Source organism: Protopterus annectens, chromosome 5.part0, assembly GCF_019279795.1.
Source record: "Protopterus annectens isolate FY-2018-M chromosome 5.part0, PAN1.0, whole genome shotgun sequence".
In the NCBI taxonomy this organism is placed as follows: Eukaryota; Metazoa; Chordata; order Ceratodontiformes; family Protopteridae; genus Protopterus; species Protopterus annectens.
In genome coordinates, this window is record NC_056735.1 from 1,883,621,947 (window position 1) to 1,883,642,259 (window position 20,313).

Genomic DNA, 20,313 nt, shown 5'->3' on the forward strand with positions numbered 1-20,313 from the left:
GGAGGAGACAGGCCCAAGAGGTGAATCAGAAGTTTGTCTCTTACAGCGGATATAGGTATGTGATAATACTCACACGAACCTATGCAATGCTGTATAACTTACATAATGTGACTGCTGCTGCTGTTGGTAGCACCCTTTCAATTTTACATTAAAGATTTATAAAACACATTCTTCTTCTTTCATCAATATTTGCATTCCTTGACACTTTCCAATGTTTGAAAGTAAAAAGAAACTTTACAAACCTCTGACTGCTTTCTCCACAGCTCTAGATTCTTTCGTTGGGCTTTGGAGAAATGATCCCATGCTTTTTGTCTTACAGATGCATTGAAAATGGCCACAATCTGCTCAACTGTTGTGCATTAGAAAATAAAAAGACAAATATTTACAGTTTGTCAAAAACACACGTCCAGAAATATCATAATTAACAAATACCACTGCTATGACTGCTAATTCACATTGGTAATGTTGCCACTCCATCATATACAATTGTATCAGTGCACAAAAGAAACTCTAAGCATTTTTACTGTAATGTATTTATCATCTTATTTGTCAACATTAAACTAGAGGGCAATCGCTTTACATACTGTGGACTATATTGACGGCATTGTGAAAAACTTAACATCTAATCCTAATTATTTAAACTGCATACCCAATAATATCAATCTGATTTTCCTATAGAACATGTCAGATTAATACAGTTTCAAAATATATTAAACACGCCTTGCAAACATCTTTTTACCAGTACGGAAATGTAATTGTGTCTTAAATAAGACTGAAAATAAGGCTAAGCATTTTCTCTTTTGTGAAGAATATTAAGAAGGGATAGCTACAAAACTGTGGAGGCATGCAAGTAATGTTTTCTTTATGATTAATAATGGAATAATTGCAATTAATTTAAAACTATAGTCCAAAGACTTAAATGGAAAGACATAAAAGCATGTAATTGTTTCCACTGTGAGAAGATGTGCTGCACAATATCTGTTAACCCTGGTAAGTTGGCAGCTCTCTGCAATTATGTTGCCACTTAGTTATTTCATGAGTCTGAAAGGCATCCATTTATGCTCCATTATTAGTGACACATATATTAACAAAGGGAAGAACAAGGACTGAATATTTCAGCTACAGTGCCTCAAGACTGAGCAATTAAATCAAAGTACTAAGCAATCAAGCATGGTACTGCAATGTGCATTTTGTTATTTTTAAGTGAGATATAAGAATTAGAAGAGCAGGGACTAGCCAAATGATGATAACAGACTATTAATTGGTAAAATGACAAGACAGACATCCAAAATCTGTAATTTTGATTGTGATGGATAGGAGTATAGCCAGAAAAGTCCATTTGTGCTCTTACTAGAGCCAGAAAAGTCTACTTGTGCGTGTAACTTTCAACTGCTGTTGTCACACCTCCCACAGTCTAATAGTTAAAACAATATACACAAATGTAAGGTTAACGTTGTCACTATTCACCTAAGAAATATACACTTCTATTTCAGTTGTTGCCCCCTACCTACATAAAAGGGTATTTTCATACAAATCTTGCTATATCTAAGCATACTATGCTCTTGATTATGCTGCAAACATTACTTCGGGTATTTGTAATACTCTGTTCTGACATATGTTCAAAAAATGCACTCAGTACAGGACAATGAGTATGCTTGGCTATACCCTTAGTGACAGACTGAGCAGATGGCCCCTTGCAGTGAGTACTGTACACCACATTAAGAAGCAAAAATTGCAGATCAGAAGACAATTATTTCACACTTGATAGCCTTCCCATTCCTTTAAGGAGTTTTGATAATTGTTGTATATGATGTGACAAAGAGAATTAAACTATACTAAACTAAAAAAAAACATGATTTTAATTTATTTTCATTCATATTTACATGGGCTTTTAAGTTTCTCATGCACATCATGCTGTTACTCATTTTTTGGCTTCCTCTTAGAAGATGATCACTTACATTGTGACAGGACTCCTGTCAATGCATGCCTGAATTTTTCTTTGGCCTTTTCCAGCTCTTCTTCATGTTTTACTTTTTCATTAATCAGTCTGCGAACATGGCTGTTTACTGACTGTACCATGGTGTAAAACTGATTAGCAGTTCTACGGTTCACCTCTCCTCGCTCAAACCATTTAAGGAGGATCACAATGGCCTCAGAGAAGGTACTGTCATCTATTAAACAACAAGACAATTGACAAATAAGAAAAGGGGAAAAAAGAAAAACATTTTATGCACTGAGTTGTGATTCCTATTCGGGGAAGAACATCAGTCAAAACACAAATTTTCAAAAATGAACCTGCTTATATAGACCACAAAATATAAGCTGCATGCAATATCCAGATGCTGTATATATGAAACAAGAAATAAAATTAAGTGTAACATTACTTTAATTTATTTATTACTAAGTGTACACAGTTTGTATTCAAGAACATCCCCACCACATTTTTTGTGCTTTCTAGGCACTCAAATTATACTAAGTGTCTATGTAGTCTACTCTTTGTGGTAACATTTATGAACCACCCCTTAGTATTTAAAGCTGCAAGAAAATCAGGAAAAATAAAATTAGGAGGAAGAAGGTGTGAGTTATGCTTGTGTTGTTCACTCAGAACATTGTACACATAGTGTAGGCTTTACTGAATCCCAGGGTATGTTTTAACTGGGTAAATATGGTTAGTCCAAGGACCATCCTCAGTCTGACCTGGGCCTAAGAGAAAAATAACATGGTTAAACAATAGTGGCAAATGAATATCAAGGGTGCATTAGTTGTTGTTGTTGTTGTTGTGTCTTTTGGCTTTTTCCCGGTTAGGGGTCACCACAGCGGAACTCCGGACCGCTAATGATTGGCAGTAGATTTTTACGTGCCGAGTTGCCAGCCCTGACGCACAACCTTCAATGAAGGTACGCCCATTCACGCATGTCTACACACAGAAGACGCTCTAGCTGAGAATCGAACAGGACAACGTCTTACTGTGAGGCGACAACGCTACCGCAGCACCACCACCGCAGTACATCAAGGGTGCATTAGTACATTAGAATAATACAAATATCAATAAAATATCAAGTAGTAAGGTATAAAAAGTAACACAGTAACTTTTTGAATATTCATCCAATCATCCAGTTCCCATTTGAAGGAAGGCAATGTATCACTCTGTGTAATCTGCAGTAGAAGTCTATTTTAGAAGTGGGGAAGGCACTGTGTAATGAAACTCTTTCTCCAATGTGTTTTATGCATTTGCTGATGAAGAGTTAGATCACACGTTCTGGTATTTGTGGGACTATTTGATTTGTGGAAATATAACTGGGTCCCTAATGGCATGGAAGGCAATGCACGGATCTCTCCTCAGCAGTTTATAAGATACTGAGTAAAGGGGCAGTGCTTCCACTCTTTTCTGTAGCTTAGGTTTTTTAAACCAGTGATTTTTTTTACTTGGGAACCTCTGGGATCTTTCTACTTGTTTTATATGTCTAGCGAGGTACATCCCAAAGGGGGGAATTGTATTCAATACCTGGCTTAATCAGTGCTGAATAAAAGGGACGAGTGACCTCCTTAAATCAGAATGAATTTCCTTTGACAATTAACTGTACTAAGCAGAAGATCTTTCTGACTACTGCATTACATGATGAAACGTAGAGTTGTTCCTGTCACTAGTTGTCCAAAGGAATTGGTCCCTCACAACTGGAGGAGGGCATCATTATGAGAACAGGCCTGACATCAGTCACATTTGAGTCAGTAGAGAAATGAATAGGTTAGTTATGTTGACTACAGCACACAGAACTGCATTAGTTATCTGAGGGACTGACAAAAGCCTACCTACATTTCTGTCCTTCCGGGGATCTACAAACCTAATATCTTGCATAACAAGGTATGTCTTCCAATGAATTCTATTGCATTTTCCATGTCTTCCAGTGTGCATACAGCAGGAGTATATGGTGATATATGTGTCTTGTGGGCTGTAAATGGTGTAATATGTGTTTATGCTTTCACATGTTCCACTGGTGGGGGGTGCAGCTAAACGGGACTACATAGAGTTGAAGTCAGCAGAGCATCTTTGGCTCACAATGATAGTAGCATGCATGTGACATGGTCTGCACAAGGCAGTGCTCCTGACACTACAGGGTGAGGTTCACTTTCATCCACCTTGTAGAAGTACTGGCTTAGCACACTATCCTCATCAGAAAATAACAAACAACCTGCTCCTGACAGTTCCACCCAAGCTCCAACTGTGTCCCCAGGCCACATAGCATCTGTCACGTACAGCTCTTCAGATGTGGACATAACCCACCATAGATGATAGAGGAGATACACAAGGAGGGGAGTACAGCTCTGCCATGAGGCTAGGCCAGCCTCTGATATGGCTATAACACACAGAATCAGCCAGTAGATGTGCATGCAGGTCAATGTTTCAGGAACAGAAGTTGGCTATGCACCAAATGACAGGGTGAATATGCCTGCATATTACAGGAAGACATGCACCAACTAAATAATGAGCTATAGTGTAATGGCAGGGAGTAAACTGTGGCACTGAGCTCACCAATGTCAAATACTGCCTCCTATATGCATCCATGAGACACATTGCAACTGACATCTGGTATGCCTCCAAGGCCACACACTCCATGGCCATGCAAGTCTTTGGATGCATGGTGGTCAGGTGCAGGCCAAGCAAAGTTAGGCTACATAGGCTATTAATGACAGAGTGTCACCTCTGCCTGCAACCATATCTCTCAACTTCTTAACACAAGAAATCTGGACAAAGCTTAAAATAATGGGGTGACAAAGGACCAGAAATAGGGACAGGATTTTAAATATTTCTCTTATAAACTTAGAAAGTTGCTAGAATTATATTCATAGGTTCATAGGTAGGTACTAGGCTATTGGACCTAGGGCCTGTACAAGCCTATCCAAAAAGGTACCCTGGCTTTCGCCACCCAAGAAAATTATTTTCCTGTGCCCTTGTCAAGCAGAACCACAGAAGTGATCCCCGGGGTGAATTTCCTATTACCTATCCGATATAGGTTCATAGGTAGGTACTAGGCTATTGGACCTAGGGCCTATACAAGTCTAGCCAAAAAGGTACCCTGGCTTTGTGATTTGTATTAGCATATATTTTCTAAAGGATATGAAGTGTGAAACAAGTACGAAACTCAAATGATTGTCAGCATTTACTGACTTGACTCCTTAATAATTTGCCAGAAAACTACAGATTTTATGAGGAACAGACCAAAAATAAGAGGCAGACATCATATAGGTCACAGGCAACACCAGACCTCAGGTTCAACTTATTGGATGTCTCATCTTGATGTATGCACATGGTTCTATAGGCCTCTTCTCTGACAGAAACTGGATCAAGTCCAACACCACAAGCCAAACCACTGGATAATAACAGTCATGTCAAACCAGCATGCCCTTATCACTGAAAGATGTGATCTGTTATTCCCCACAGTCTACCAAAGTATTATTCAGCTCCCATGACCCTACCTTACATTAAAATGTTACAGTCATCTGTAATTGGGTCACCCCCCCCACCTGTGCAAGTGAGCTAGGCTGTGCCATACCCACTCCCTATTATGTGTGAGTACTGTGATGTCTGATGCACAGTGCTGCCAGGCCATGCACTGCCTTGCATAACCTAGATATAATACCACATGCTTCATTTTATTCTGGTTGCCTGCATCATAGTCCCTAACTGTGGACCAGATACTACCCCTTTGCTGGTGCTTCTGTGTATTATGGGTCTACTTAATTTCACCTAACTTCCAATTCACTGACTCCCATTTGACTGAGACCAAATGACTGAAATTTCATTTCACTGACACTTCATTTCACTGACAGTTAATTTGACTGACAAGTATTATTAGCAAGAAAATGGAATATGCCCCCTTCCCCACTGTAGTGCGACCCTGGAGTTAGAATATATAGTTGGGGGGGGGGCAATATTATAATATTACTAAGCAATATTATATCAAAACTTAACAATATCATATGAAACACCCCCCCAACTATATATTCTAACTCCAGGGTCGTACTACAGTGGGGAAGGGGGCATATTCCATTTTCTTGCTAATAATACTTGTCAGTCAAATGAACTGTCAGTGAAATGAAGTGTCAGTCAAATGAAATTTCAGTGAAATGGGGTCAGTGAAATGAAAGTCAGTGAATTGGAAGTTAAGTGAAATGAAGTAGACCCGTGTATTATATCTGCCTCTGTGTTGGCTGTGATACCGTGCTGCATGTTTCTCCCATGACTGTCTGTCTTGCATTTCTACTGTTGCCATGAGGTTCACTTGCTACTTATGTTGTTTGAGCAATTGCATGTTGTAAAGCATGGCACATACAACAGATGTCTTCCTGCATATATCTAAACTATACTGAAGTGCCCCTCCTGAAACATTTAAGCATATGAGTTATCTCTTCGTTATTCCAAACACCCACTCCATTATATTCCAGGGTCTGCATGGGATATGTTATAGGCCATAACCTGAGTGTTCTGAGAGCTTCATATTGGAATCAGCAACCAAGGCCTTACAGCACATCCAACATAACCTGTAACACACTATAAACAACATGCTATATGTGGCCTACTCCCATAATGCATGGTGCCTGTGTGTATAAGCCTGTCTAGCTGGCCTGTGCATGTACATACAAGCAAAGAATCAAGAACTCTTCTGGGAAGATACTCAGGCACATTTTAAGTAATACATGATTGCACTGCAGACCATCTGGCAGCCCAGGGAGTAGAAGCTGATTCTGTTTATGCATTTTTGATCCACTGAGGTCTTGACAGCAACATGGGTATTGTCTGTGATTCCCTGTATCTCACAGAAATAAACTATGTCATAGAAGGCCCTTATGGTGTTGGTTCTCTCCTCTGCTGTCCTAGATAACCAGATATGCTCCTCCACATGTTGTGCCATAATGTTTAATAACTGGTTAAGGATCAACAAGACTCACACTGGTAGTATCTTTATGTGGTGCTCAATGGCAAACAACTAAGTCATCCTTTATACCAATCACTGTTGGTATTTCAAAATAGTATATCCTTAATCCCACACTATTCAGCATATTCATAAATGACCTCTCTTCACTGACTTCCCATGGTAAATTAATGTAACATGCAGATGATTCTTCATATTATATCAGTTTAATATGCAGATGATTCTATCACCATCTTCTTTTCCTAACCCGTAATTTCATCTACTGAAACATGCCTGCAGAACTCTAACCTGCTTCTAAACCCCTAAAAGAACAAATTAATGATATTCTCTCCTATAACATCTTCCTTCATGAAAATAAGTTTACCCCTCAACTGCTAATAATGCCAGGACAATACAATTGTACCCTTTTAAAAACACTTTGGTATTCCCATTTATGGAAAGCTAACAGTCATCCTACATAGACAACAAGTAGCTAAAAATCACACCTCACATCAAACTTCAATGCAGAATAAGACCCTAACAGATGCTGCCCACTTTTAACAACATCAACTGCATATCTTTTACCCAGACTACTCTCTTCAGCTCCTATTTTCACTAATCTTAACTCCAAACAAACTGCAAAACTTGACCAATGATGTAATAAAATAGCTCAATTTGCTGCTAATATTACAAATCCATTTAATTACTGCCTCACCTTAAGGCAAATACCTCAAGAATTGTCAGTTAAACATGGACAACAAAATTATAAATAACCACAGAAATTCTCCCCCTTACAGTCTCTGCTACACTGGTGTATTATTGCTAGAGATTGATACTCTAGATATAAGCTCCTTACAATGACCAAAAAAATAATTTTGTTCCTTTGGTTAAACCCTTTACTCCAGCACTATATCCAAACTCTGGAACACAATGTGTGAAAGTTTCAGACAGATCACTGACCACCTAAAGTTCAAAACAGTCCTGAGATCATCATGTTAACTCCACTACTCCAACATCCCTGGGTTAATCTCCCACAAACCAGTATCTGACAATGACCTTTTTCATTTACAATTCTATCAGAGAATATTAAACAACCTGCTCCTGACAGTTCCACATAGGTTCCACCTGTGTCCCCAGGCCAGATATCATCTGATACACACAGCTCTTCAGATGTGAACATAACCCACAATATATTTCACAGTTCCAGCTCCCTTCTATACTTCTTATCACTGTCCATGCTTCTCCCCTCATTATTTCTACTACATGTATCTCTCTTCTGGCATATATATCCTGCCTGTAATTTCCCCTCTTTTATTATTCAATTCTTCTGCATGTATCTGCGTATTTTTAGATACTATTCTTTATGTCTCCTTTAGCCCAATATACTGCATGTATGTACCATGATATTCTCATGTGTTACTGTAACAAATGAAATCTAAATTAATGTTCGCAGCTTCTGCAATGCCTGTAATATAACCTAATATAAGACAATTTCTCTCTGAGCATTCACTGAAAAGATGGTTTTATGTGAAGATCCTGGACTTTCCCACTCAAAAAAAACGTAAAATGAATAAATAAATACATAAATACATACATAAATAGTGTGGCTCCCATAAGACACTGGAAGGTCCCTCTAGTTAAGATGTTTAATCCATCGTACTAGAAAATATCAGAATATGTTGCAACTGAAAAAAGGATGTCAAATAGTATCATACTAAGTATCTTGGATGTCTCAGATATGTAGGTCATTACGTAACTGAAGTTAATATCAGACAGTATGGTGATGTGATGCCTCAGAGATATGGACCATTAAGCAGCAAGTTTGATAATGTTTAATAGCAACCCATTGAGAAGGCCAATAATTGAAGGAACATATTACTTGAGCTAAGCCGCTTGTTGTGAATGTGCAGTTCATGGCTATAGTGTACTTTTAGGTATGTATACTACCTGAAATATAAGATGCAACCAAACAAATAAGACATTGTCTGTATACATACAGAGACAGGTGTGCTTATCTCATATTCCTCCAATAGGAAAGGAATACTAAGATCATCTGTTATACTACACAAAATACAAGCACAGGTAATTAGCATAGAAAACAACATGGCCTCTTCAGCTAATAGTGGAGAGATTCAGCACCTAAATAAAAAAGCTTTATACAAGATCTGTATATTAACCCCCATGTATGTATATATATATATATATATATATATATATATATATATATATATATATATATATATATGGATATATGCACACCTATGTGCTGTATTGGCATAAGCACATAATGGGAATGGGGCTAAACACTGACACCAGGCATGCCTTCTCATGCCGTACTGGCACTTGCACATAATGGGGAAGGGGGAACATTGGACAGAAGGGATACCTTCTCATGCCTTAAGCATTTCTGTTAGTTCACATTTATACTGAAAATTCATTATTCACATAACCCTTGTATCACCAACCCTTATGATTGTTCTAGTCTTCCATAAAACAGAAAGAATTTCCTCCTTTGATGATTGGATGGGAGAAAGGAAATTCATCCCGGGGATCACGTCAGTTGCCCTGCTAGACATGGGTCCAGGGAAGTAAATAGTATGGGAAGAAATAGCCAGGGAATTGTTATGGCTAGGCTTGTATTGGCCCTAGGGCCAATAGCCTAGTACCAGCCTATGAACCTATGAACCTTTAGTTGATATGTTTGTAATGTAATCCCGATAGGTCACATTGTGAATACTTACTCTATATAGTAGATTTTATATAAAGTTCAAGCCATGTGTCAAGGTATTTTCTCAAAAATCCTTACATTCCTTACCTTTAGTTTGGTTTAATAATGCTGTAATCCTCAAGTTTATTTATTTATTTTACATTTGTTGACCGGGATAGTCCGACTGGATACATGTCCATTTTCAGCGGAGGCCCGGGGAGAAAAGCTCCACAGAGGAAAAAGTTACACTTTCATTTACATGCAGATAAATACGCTACCTAATACAAATAAGTAAAATTAGAGATACACATAATCAAAATTAGAGATACACAAAAATACTTCCCAATTGTTTTAGATACACTTGGCTACCATGTGAATAGATAACAGATTCAAAATACAGTCTAGTTGATATTCTAGGTTACTATTACCCATCCCTTGTAAAGTCTAGTCAGGCAATGGGGAGCTTGACTTCATAAGTACCAGTGGAGGTGGAATTTAGTGGGTGTGAGTTTACAAATTCTTTAGACTAAGAAGAAGAAAAAAACACCTAGTAAAACAAGTGGAGAATGCTACTAGTTGAGTGTCAGAGAGAACTAGTCTGGGTTATTACAAGAGCACAGCCAATGTTTTTTAACAAATTGTTTAAGATTATTTTTGAATAGACATTGGGACGTAGTAAGTCTTAAATTATTGGGGAGGGAATTCCAGACTTTTCCTATAGAGTTGGCAAAAAGGGCTTCTCCAGCAAAGTTGTTGGATTTGATGGTTTGGACCAGGACTCTATGTGAGGAGCGAAGACAGCTTAGATTAGAGTATGGAATCAGAAGATTATGCAAGGAGGGGGTTTTATCCGGTTGCTTAATAATTTTAAACGCTTCAGTGAGTTGGTTTAGTTTGAGAGGATTGGGTAGTTCTAGCCAGTCAAGTTTCCTTAGGTTAATGCAGTGATGAGTTCTGTAAGGACCTCCTACTACAAATCTGGCGATGTGATTGTAGGCAGCAGAGAGTTTATTGATCTCACTATTGTTAAGGAATGAAAGCACAGGAGAGGCATACAATAAAGTGGAAAGTAAATGCGGAGATAGTTAGTTTGGCAGTGGGGTTAGAAAGTTTTAATTCTATACAAGGATCCAAGTTTCTTATTAACAGTCTTTATGGTTTGACTGATATGCATATCAAATCTAAGCCTACTATCAATAGTGACTCCTAATAGTTTAGTGTTGGTAACAGGCTCAATCATGGTACCATTAATAGATTGAACAAGGAAGGGACTATTATTGGATTGGGGTGTAAGTTGGACTGATGGACTAACTGAGGTGGGAAAAAATACTAGTAACTTGGTTTTTTTTGGATTTAGAATGAGTTTCCGTTCCGAGAGCCACTTTTCAACTGTAGTAAAACAGTTTTGGGTTGTTACTTGTAGGTCAGGGAGGGAGATATCCGAGCAAATCAATGTAGAGTCATCTGCATATTGGTTGCTGGTGGCCTTAGGGATGACTGAGTAAAGGTCATTTATGAATACAGAGAAGAGAAGAGGACCAAGTATGGAGCCTTGGGGAACCCCTATGGTATTCGGCAACAGTTGAGAGAGCTTATTTTCCCATCGTACTGCCTGTTGTCTTCCAGAGAGGTAAGCTTTGAACCAGTTAAGGGCCGGATAATCAAGGTATAAGGTTTCAAGAGTGTGGAGCAGTAGTTGGTGATTGACCATGTCAAAGGCTTTTGACAAGTCAAGGAAGAGGGCTGAGGAAATATTTTTGTTATTGCGGTTTTTATTGATTCAGTCGGTAAAAGAGAGGTACTATGGTGGGGTCTGAAACCATGCTGAGATTTGGACAGTAGATTATTTAGGGTGAGATGGTTAAGGAGTTGTTTATGAACACATCTTTCCAAGATTTTGGCTATTGGTGACAATATTGCTATAGGTCTATAGTTTGATGGGTCAGTAGAGGTGCCACCCTTATGAAGTGGGATGACATGGGCTACCTTCCAAATGGAGGGGATAGTGGCCTCAGTTATAGTTCGGTTAATTAGAATTGAGATGGGATATGCTATGACATCTGCTGCTATTTGTAGGTATTCAGCTGGGAGTCGGTCGGCCGACAGGGTGGTTGGTTTAAGTTTCTTCAGTAGTGATCTAATATAGGAGGTGGAAGCTGGCTGGAGAGTAAAGAAGGGTAGAGATTCATCATTAACCTTAGTTGGGGGGGAGGAAGGATGGGGAAGTTGATTAGCCAGGGTCTGAATGGTCTCAGTGAAAAAGGAGTTAAAAGTATTGGCGACCTCTTCTGGGTTTTTCCAATAAGTGTTTCTGGGGTGGGAGTAGACGCTTCCCTGAGTGGAGGAGGTTGTTTAAGCCTGCCCAAAACTTCTTTGGATTGTTCTGGTGCTTATCTTGGAGGTGACAGAAATAGTTCTTTTATCTAGGGTGGAGTCTTTTTTTGTTGCATTTCTAAGTTGCTGGAATTTAATGCGATCTTGAGGTGCCTTAGTAGTTCGCCATTTGTCCCAGGCCTAATCTCTAAGTTTAATTTTGGATTTGGTTTCACTAGTTAGCCATGGTGCTATCCGAGTCTTGGTACGGATGCGTCTGTTAGGTGCGTGGGAGTCAAGAATGTTGAGGAATGTGTCAGTAAAAAATGTCACACTCTCATCAAGGGGCAGGGTTTTTAGCTTGGACCAGTTACAGGATCTAAGTTCAGTTAGGAATAGTGCTGGAACAAATTTCTTCTTATTTCTGACAAGTCTATATAAAGGGGGGTTTATGCTGGTGAATTTGTTTTTTATTATGTAGGTGACGTGGTGGTCACTGAGATCATTCGGGAGGGTCCCAGTAGTATATTTGTGTGTTTCTTTATTAGTAAGAATCCAATCAATTATACTTTCTTTTTGGAGAGCAGTTCCTATTCTTGTAGGGGAGACAATATTTTGGGAGAAGCCATGCAGATTAATGGTCATGGGGTTGGTCTGTGCGGAGCATTGTGCCCAGTCAATATTAACATCCCCTAGTACAATGGTCTCCTGAGGGTAGTTTGAAGCTATCCAATTTAGTATTATCTCCATAGTTTCTAAATTATTCCCTGGCGGAATGTAAACTACAATAAGATTAATAATTTTTTGGTTATTTAAGCATATTTTTAGGGCAATTAACTCTGCTTTAGCTACCTTAGGTGGTTGGATAGGATTCAGGATGATATTAAGGGTACTTTTATACATGACAGCTATGCCCCCACCCCTTTTTTTTCCCGATCTATCCTGAGAATATTATACCCAGGTGGGAGGATCTCTTCATCCTTTGTGACTGGTTTGAGCCAAGTTTCTGTTAGACACATAATGTCGGGGAGATGAATGGCTAACAAGGCATGAAGATTATGAACCTTGTTGTTGAGGCTTCTAAGATTAAGATGGAAGATAAGGAGGGAGCTAGCTGATCTTTGGGCTAATATTGAAGAGACTGAGTTAGGATGAGTGGATGGGCCTGGGTTTGGATGTATATCACCATCTTTGGTGATACATTTCTTCAAATTGTATAGGAGTCTTTGGAGCTTATATAGCACCTTTAGTCCACGTTTAGATGTTGTTGCCTTTGTGTATGGTTGGGTAGGATGTAGGCTTTTTTTGCTTAGGGTATCTATGTAGTAAACAGACGAGGTCTCTTTCGAGAGATGATGTAGGAGATTACAGGTTTGGTCCTTTGGGTAGTGGGATCCCTTGAGTTTTTGGTCTTCGTACCTCGACAAGTAGTAAAGAATGATTAAAAGAGGCAATAGAAATGGAATAACAAGATTCACTACTTTACCCATTTTGTAGTGTAGGATTAATCTAACAGGGTGCTTAGAACCTGGAAGTGGTAATGCAATAGAGGCTGTTGGATGGAGTTGTGGGAGGAGATAGGTTAGATGATTGGGTGTGGGCGATTGGCTTAGAACTAAGAGGGGTGTGGTTTTTAGTCAAATAAAAGTAGAGATAGTGGGGGTGGGATAAGGGGCAGGGAGGGGATACACCAACTAAGAGCTTTCAGGGTCTTAGAGATCCTATGCTGTAGGTGAGCGTTAAAGACCACTTTACCTACTTCTATAGCCTGATTTTAAGTAAAAGGCAAGGATTCAGTTTGGGTGGGATAGTACTATTTGCTCTGTTTAAATACTGTTATGCTGCCTGCCCAGGAGCGTTTACCAGAGGTATAAATCCAAACAAAAAACCAGGGTATAGTTATTACCCTTTCTTCCTTGGGATGTTAATTAATAGGGCTGAGAACCGGAACCAGCATGTGCACCACAAAGGGATTCCTCCTGTTTCAGTATCTAGCACTAATCTATGTGTAAGGGGCAGGCACCTAAGAGATAAATTATCAGACTTGGTATTAGCAAAGCAGTATCAGTCTAAACAGAAATTTATCACAGCTATAGTTCAAACAAACAACTTCTAGGACAAGGGCTGCTTCTTCTGAGGTACGATTCTTAACTACATACACAACCATCAGCAGGCTATTTTTAAAATAACAAGCAAGAATGTGTTTGTATTTAGATAATTCAACAGCCAAGAAACTCTACTATGAATACAAGAGGTACGCATGTTCTAATGTAAAACACGCTAACGCTAGAATGTTACACAATGCACGTTTCTACAAACAAGTATAACTAAGCACAGTGTTACACAATGCACGTTTCTACAAACAAGTATAACTAAGCACAGTAATATAGGCTACGCATGTTCGAATGTAAAACACGCTAACGCTAGAGTGTTACAAAATGCACGTTTCTACAAACAAGTATAACTAAGCACAGAGTTACACAATGCACGTTTCTACAAACAACTATAACTACGCACAGTAATATAGGCTAAAGTCTTTTGCAGTAATTTTCATCTACAGAGGTTGTTCAGTATAATACAGCAACAATAACCTTGGTAGCATACCTCGAGGCAGGAGCAGGAGAAGGTGACTGGGCAGGAGACACAGCAGTACTGTTTGTTGTTCTTTCTTTTTTTTTTTTTAAAAAAATGGCGGAAACCAGCCAGGACTTTGAAAGCTTTCCTGTGACGTCGGGGATACACCAACTAAGAGCTTTCAGGGTCTTAGAGATCCTATGCTGTAGGTGAGCGTTAAAGACCACTTTACCTACTTCTATAGCCTGATTTTAAGTAAAAGGCAAGGATTCAGTTTGGGTGGGATAGTACTATTTGCTCTGTTTAAGTACTGTTATGCTGCCTGCCCAGGAGCGTTTACCAGAGGTATAAATCCAAACAAAAAACCAGGGTATAGTTATTACCCTTTCTTCCTTGGGATGTTAATTAATAGGGCTGAGAACCGGAACCAGCATGTGCCGCACCGCAAAGGGATTCCTCCTGTTTCAGTATCTAGCACTATCGGCCACATCTATGTGTAAGGGGCAGGCACCCTTTCTTCCTTGGGATGTTATTTAATAGGGCTGAGAACCGGAACCAGCATGTGCGTTCGCACCGCAAAGGGATTCCTCCTGTTTCAGTATCTAGCACTATGCGGCCACTCGCTTTTATGTGTAAGGGGCAGGCACCTCGAGGCAGGAGAAGGCGACTGGGCAGGAGACACAGCAGTACTGTTTGTTGTTCTTTCTTTTTTTTTTTTTTTTTTTTTTTTTTTTATTTCTTGTTTCTTTGTGACCTGTCCTCAAGCCCAGTGTTTTTCTGTCCCATTTGTTGCTATTTTAATTGCTTTTCAGCAATTTGTATTGTACTATTTTATCTGAATGCCTTGATAAAACATCTGTTCTCTGCAGCATTCTATTTGTCTTTTTATATTTCAACAGGGACCCATTTAACTAGAAAATCTCAGAATGCATTCATTTGGAATGGGGTTGACATAGCAGTTAAAGTCTTTACTTCACAGATACAGGATTTGCTTTTGACCTCTAGCTACTGGTTAGGTTTATAATAGTTAGCAGACTGATAACCTAAGAACATCATCAACTAGCAATTTCTGTTAGCAATTTACAGTAGGTTGCAGGCTTTTGCTAATTTAAGCCGTTCACTTCCCAGAGCTTTATTTTTACCTGTTTACCCTGCTGCTGCCATCTTTGAACTCCCTCGGGAACTGTCTTGAGCTTCTCTCAAACTTCAAAGAAAACTTGTGAAAGAAACTGTTGTTATTTTGTTCTTCTTAAGTTAATTTTGAAGTAATTTGGGGGAAAAACAATATGTACACTCTTGCCTGTTTGTTAGTAGTTGCAATTTGCTGGTGAAAATATGGGTCTATATCACATCGTTAAACTTTTATTTTATCAAATACCTAATCATCAAACCCTAATTGTCCCTATTCAGCAAATGATCTAAACATTGAATTGGAATTTGATTGTTTTAGTTGGCCATTCTGAAAAAAACGTGTGATTGACAAGCCAACTGGCCATGATTTACCCATTACCTGACTGTAGTGTAGTAATGGGTAAATGACACAGGGGGGGTGTGTGCAGGGGGGCAAAGCCCCTGTAAAAAAGTTGAAAAGTTTACCTTTGTGGTGTTAAACTAAACCAAGACAGGCTGCTGCTCAGAAAGTCCAATTCTTTAATACGAAACCATGAAAAACAATGAAAACACAAGCGCTTTCGCTCGGTCTGTGCCGAGCTTTATCAAGTGAACATCCACAGTGCTGCAAGGCTTTATATACACTGAAGTTAATTATTAATTAATCAATTAAAAAATTAATCAATTAAAGCTTAAAAATGCTGGAGTTGATAAATTGTTAAAAATGCTTCTTTGTTAAAAGTTAAACCTGGTGCATTATAATAAATGTATACAGTAAATATTAAAACTGAAATGTAAAATAATCGAAAGTAACTGCAGGCAGTGCATTTAGCAATAAATTAAAATAAATCATTTATCATATTTCACTTGAAGATTTTTTATCAGCAATGAATGAGATTCTCATAATCGAGCCTTTCTTAGCTTGAGGACACTGTTTATGTTGATGTTGTCATTTAATCCAGGGTGTCTGACTGCATCTAGTTTAAGTTGCCATATAAGTTCCTTGTATTCGAGGGTCATCTCCCAGTCACCTCCCCTAGCATCCGGGGTAACTTGCTACAGCACTATGAATTTAAGATCTATCCCAGGGCAAGTGAGTGAATGCTTATAGAATGCGTTAGAATCCCTTTGTTTACTTAGATCGTAAAAATGTTCGTAGAGTCGGCCTCTCAGTTTTGCCAACATAGAAGCTTGAGCAGGTGGTGCAAAAACCTAGGTAGACAACCCCTTTACTCCCACAGGTGTAGTGATGATATGATTTGATGTTAAAATTCCTGGAGGGAATGTAAAGTGTTGGAATATTCATAATGGCATGGCATTGATTACAGGACCCACATTTGGATGAAATACATTTTTTGCAGTCCATGTTTGTAGACAGGGGATACCCTCTCTCCCTTATCACCTCCTTAGCTAAGGAAGGAGCCCTGAGAGCTAATCATGGACTAGAGCATCCCTGGGTGACATCCCCGAATGGGGAATTAGGGCAAAGTAGCTTCTGCATTTGGTGTTCAGGTGTGTGGCGACTAGGTCACGGCAAGGCTGGCCCCATCTGTGAAAGATCTCTTTCGCGACTTCTGCATTCAGGGACCACTCATGAGGCATGAGAATTGCTTGACTGAGTTTGTCTGCTATCACATTGGACTTCCCCAGGATGTGCGTTGCTACCAGAAAGCGTTGAGTGTCCATCGCCCATTTTCAAACTCTTAAGGCCTTTCGGCAAAGCAGGTAAGATTTGGTTCCCCCTTGCTTGTTTATGTACCACACAAAAGACATGTTGTCTGATTGAATCACAATTGTCCCAGTGGGAAGAGAGCTGTGAAGTGCTTGCAATGCATATAGCACCACTCTCATCTCCAGAACATTGATATGCAAGTTGTTTTTGTGGTTCTGCCAAGTACCTTGGACCGTCATTCCCAGATAATGCCCCCCCCCCCCTATCTGGGAGGCGTCTGTGGTCAAAACTGCCTTTTCTTGAGGAGGGACAGGAGTATGACCTAACAGAAGTTGTTCCGTATACAACCACCATGTCAGATTCTTCTTGCAGGTGTTTGTGGTACGAATCTGATGAGATGGGGAAGATCCTGCATTGATCATTGGGCAAATAGTAGCCACTGAAATACTCTCATGTGCAGATGGGCTAGAGGAACTAATAGAATAGAGGAAGCCATAGTCTCTAGGACTTGAAGGACTACCCTGGCCTGGACTTTGTGACTGTTTATAGCAAGGATCTGACTTGGCTGCATAATGATTCTACTCTCTCTGGTGTTAGTCTTGCTGACATGGTGGTTGAGTCTATTTCTGAGCCTAAGAATACAATGTGCTGTGATGGAGATAAGGCTGATTTTTTTAGGTTGACTGTGATGCCTAAACTGGCGCACAAGGATAGAGTCTTGTCTCTGGTTCTGATGAGATGATGCTTGGTGGTAGCAGTGAGGAGCCAGTCGTCTAGGTACGGAAACACCTGGAATCTTTGATGTCTCAGGTGAGTCGTTACCACTGCCATGCACTTGGTGCACACTCTGGGGGCTGTAGTGAGGCCAAAGGTCAGTGTTTGAAATTGAAAATGACTGGCTCCCAGCTGGAAGTGTAAGTGTCTTCTGGAGCGCCTGTCCATTTTGATGTGGTAGTACACGTCCTGAAGATCTACTGAGCACATCCATTTGTCTTTCCCGATAAAAGGAAATATCGAATGCAGAGTGATCATTCGGAACTTCAATTTCTTTACGGACTTGTTGAGTCTGCTGAAGTCTAGAATTGATCTCCAGTCCCCTGTCTTTTTTGGAACTAAAAAGAATCAAGAGTTAGTTCTGGATCCTATTTGCTCTGTGGGGAATTCTAGGATGACTCTTTTTTGCAGCAAGATATAACCTCTGATGTCGCACAGTCTAGCTGAATGGGTGGCACGTCTGGTAGAGATCGGTTTACTGGGGGATCGGAAACACAGGGGATTAGATAACTCCTGGATATTACGGACTGTACTCAACAATCTTGTGAAATGTTTAGCCAGGCATTTAGGTACAGTGATAGATGACCCCCGACTGCCTCCAGAGATGGACAGTTGGGCAACCCCTCAGGAGCGATGGAAGGGATGATCAGAGAAGGTTTCTCTATCTCCCTGGTGTTGTGGACCTCCTCTGCCATGGGGATGACATCTTCCATTATATCCTCCCCCTCTGCCTCTAGGGGAGGGTTGACCTTGTGCCTGAGGGAAACCTTTTTGGGATTTATGGAACCACATTTTCCCTCCCGTATTACCCTTGGGATAGGGCCTAGATGGAAGGGAGAAACGGACTCTGACACAAGATAAGGTTTTCCCTTCCTGCTCACACCTGGTCAAGATCTCTTTCACCTGAGGTCCAAAAAGAGATGGACTATCAAAGGGGACGTTGGTAAAGGAAGACTTAAAGGATTCCGTGAAGTTAACAAGACGCATCCAAGAATGTCTCCTGAGAGAGATTCTTGCAGCGGCTGCCCTACTCACTCCATCCGCTGCATACGATATCAGCCTCATGGAGGAGTAAGCTATCAATGTAAGGGTGAAGAACTGCACAGAAACTATAACCGTGGATCCCGGGGCTACTGAACCCTGAAGGGTATCTCCCATCTCCTTCAGGAGATCCCTCTGAAGTCGAGTGAAATGGGTAAGGTAATTCAGCAATCTTAGAGTAGATGCTGCTGAAGAGAAGGTATGCTTCCCATACCTATCCATTGCCCTGGACTCCTTGTTAGGAGGATGGATATTAGAAGATGTTTCGGACAACTCTTTCTTGGTGGCCACTGCTACCACCATAGCATCAATGGGAACTCTTTTGGAAAGAAAGGACTTATCTTCAGGTGCAGTCATGAATTTGTTTGGCCTCCTCAGGATGGGCTCCACTGTGTCTGGGGAGGTCCAAGTTTTCCTCGATATGACCTCTAAGAGCTGGTCATAAGGCGGTATCACCCAGGAGGTGGAAGGTCGGGAACCAAAGGCCCCAAGATACACTGATTCATCCTCAGTAGGGTTAGAGGTCTTCCAATTACCCCTCTGTCTATGGATTTCTAGAATGTCAGAAAAAGAGACATCCTCAGAGGGGAATCTAGGGGACGCTTCTGATTCCTCCAAATCAGTGTCAGATGTGACAGACTCAGGAGAGTCAACAAGCTTCCTCTTACAAAATCTCTTCTGAGGGAGCTCTCCAGTGAGATAATCTGGGGAGGTCTCAGAAGGGGGGGCACCTCCAATGGGGGCTTCTTGAGTCTCTGGTTCCCTATGCTGTGGGGGTGGCAGGGGAGAAGAGGTTGCTGCCAGCTGCTGGGGGGACATTGGCTCCAAAGGTATGGCTTTTGCAGAGGATAAAGCCTTCTCTATTGCTTCAAAAGCCTTTCCTACCTGCTCTGAAGAAGACCTCCGCTCCGAGGAAATGGATGGTCAGCTCTGGGCAAGGGGGAATGGCTCCGAAGCAGATATGGGAACCGAGCTGAGTCGAGCCGAAGCACCGAGAGGGAGGGTCGGTTCTGAAGAAAACCCAGGGTGACTATCCTCCTCAGAGTTGACTTAAGAGTGTTGGCTCCCAGATCCCTCTGCTGCTGACTGAGCCGCTGAGGATAGACTTATCGGTTCTGAGGAAGCATGGAGAATCCTCAGAACTACGGATCCAACATCGAAAAGCCTGAAGTGATCGGCTCCGAGCACAAAGCAGTCAGAGGAGGAGCAGT

At 40.4% G+C, this 20,313-nt stretch overlaps 1 protein-coding gene across 1 annotated transcript in view; it reads right to left on the reverse strand.

Moving 5' to 3' along the window:
• Positions 1 to 20,313, reverse strand: part of ENOX1 (ecto-NOX disulfide-thiol exchanger 1) — a 2,044,058-nt gene that overhangs the window by 692,344 nt on the left and 1,331,401 nt on the right. Inside the window, exons 8-9 of the mRNA XM_044071707.1 lie at positions 1,959 to 2,171; positions 243 to 349 (exon numbers count right to left, since the gene is read on the reverse strand). Of these exons, the coding sequence (XP_043927642.1) occupies positions 243 to 349; positions 1,959 to 2,171 (320 nt within the window). The remainder of the gene's footprint in view (positions 1 to 242; positions 350 to 1,958; positions 2,172 to 20,313) is intronic.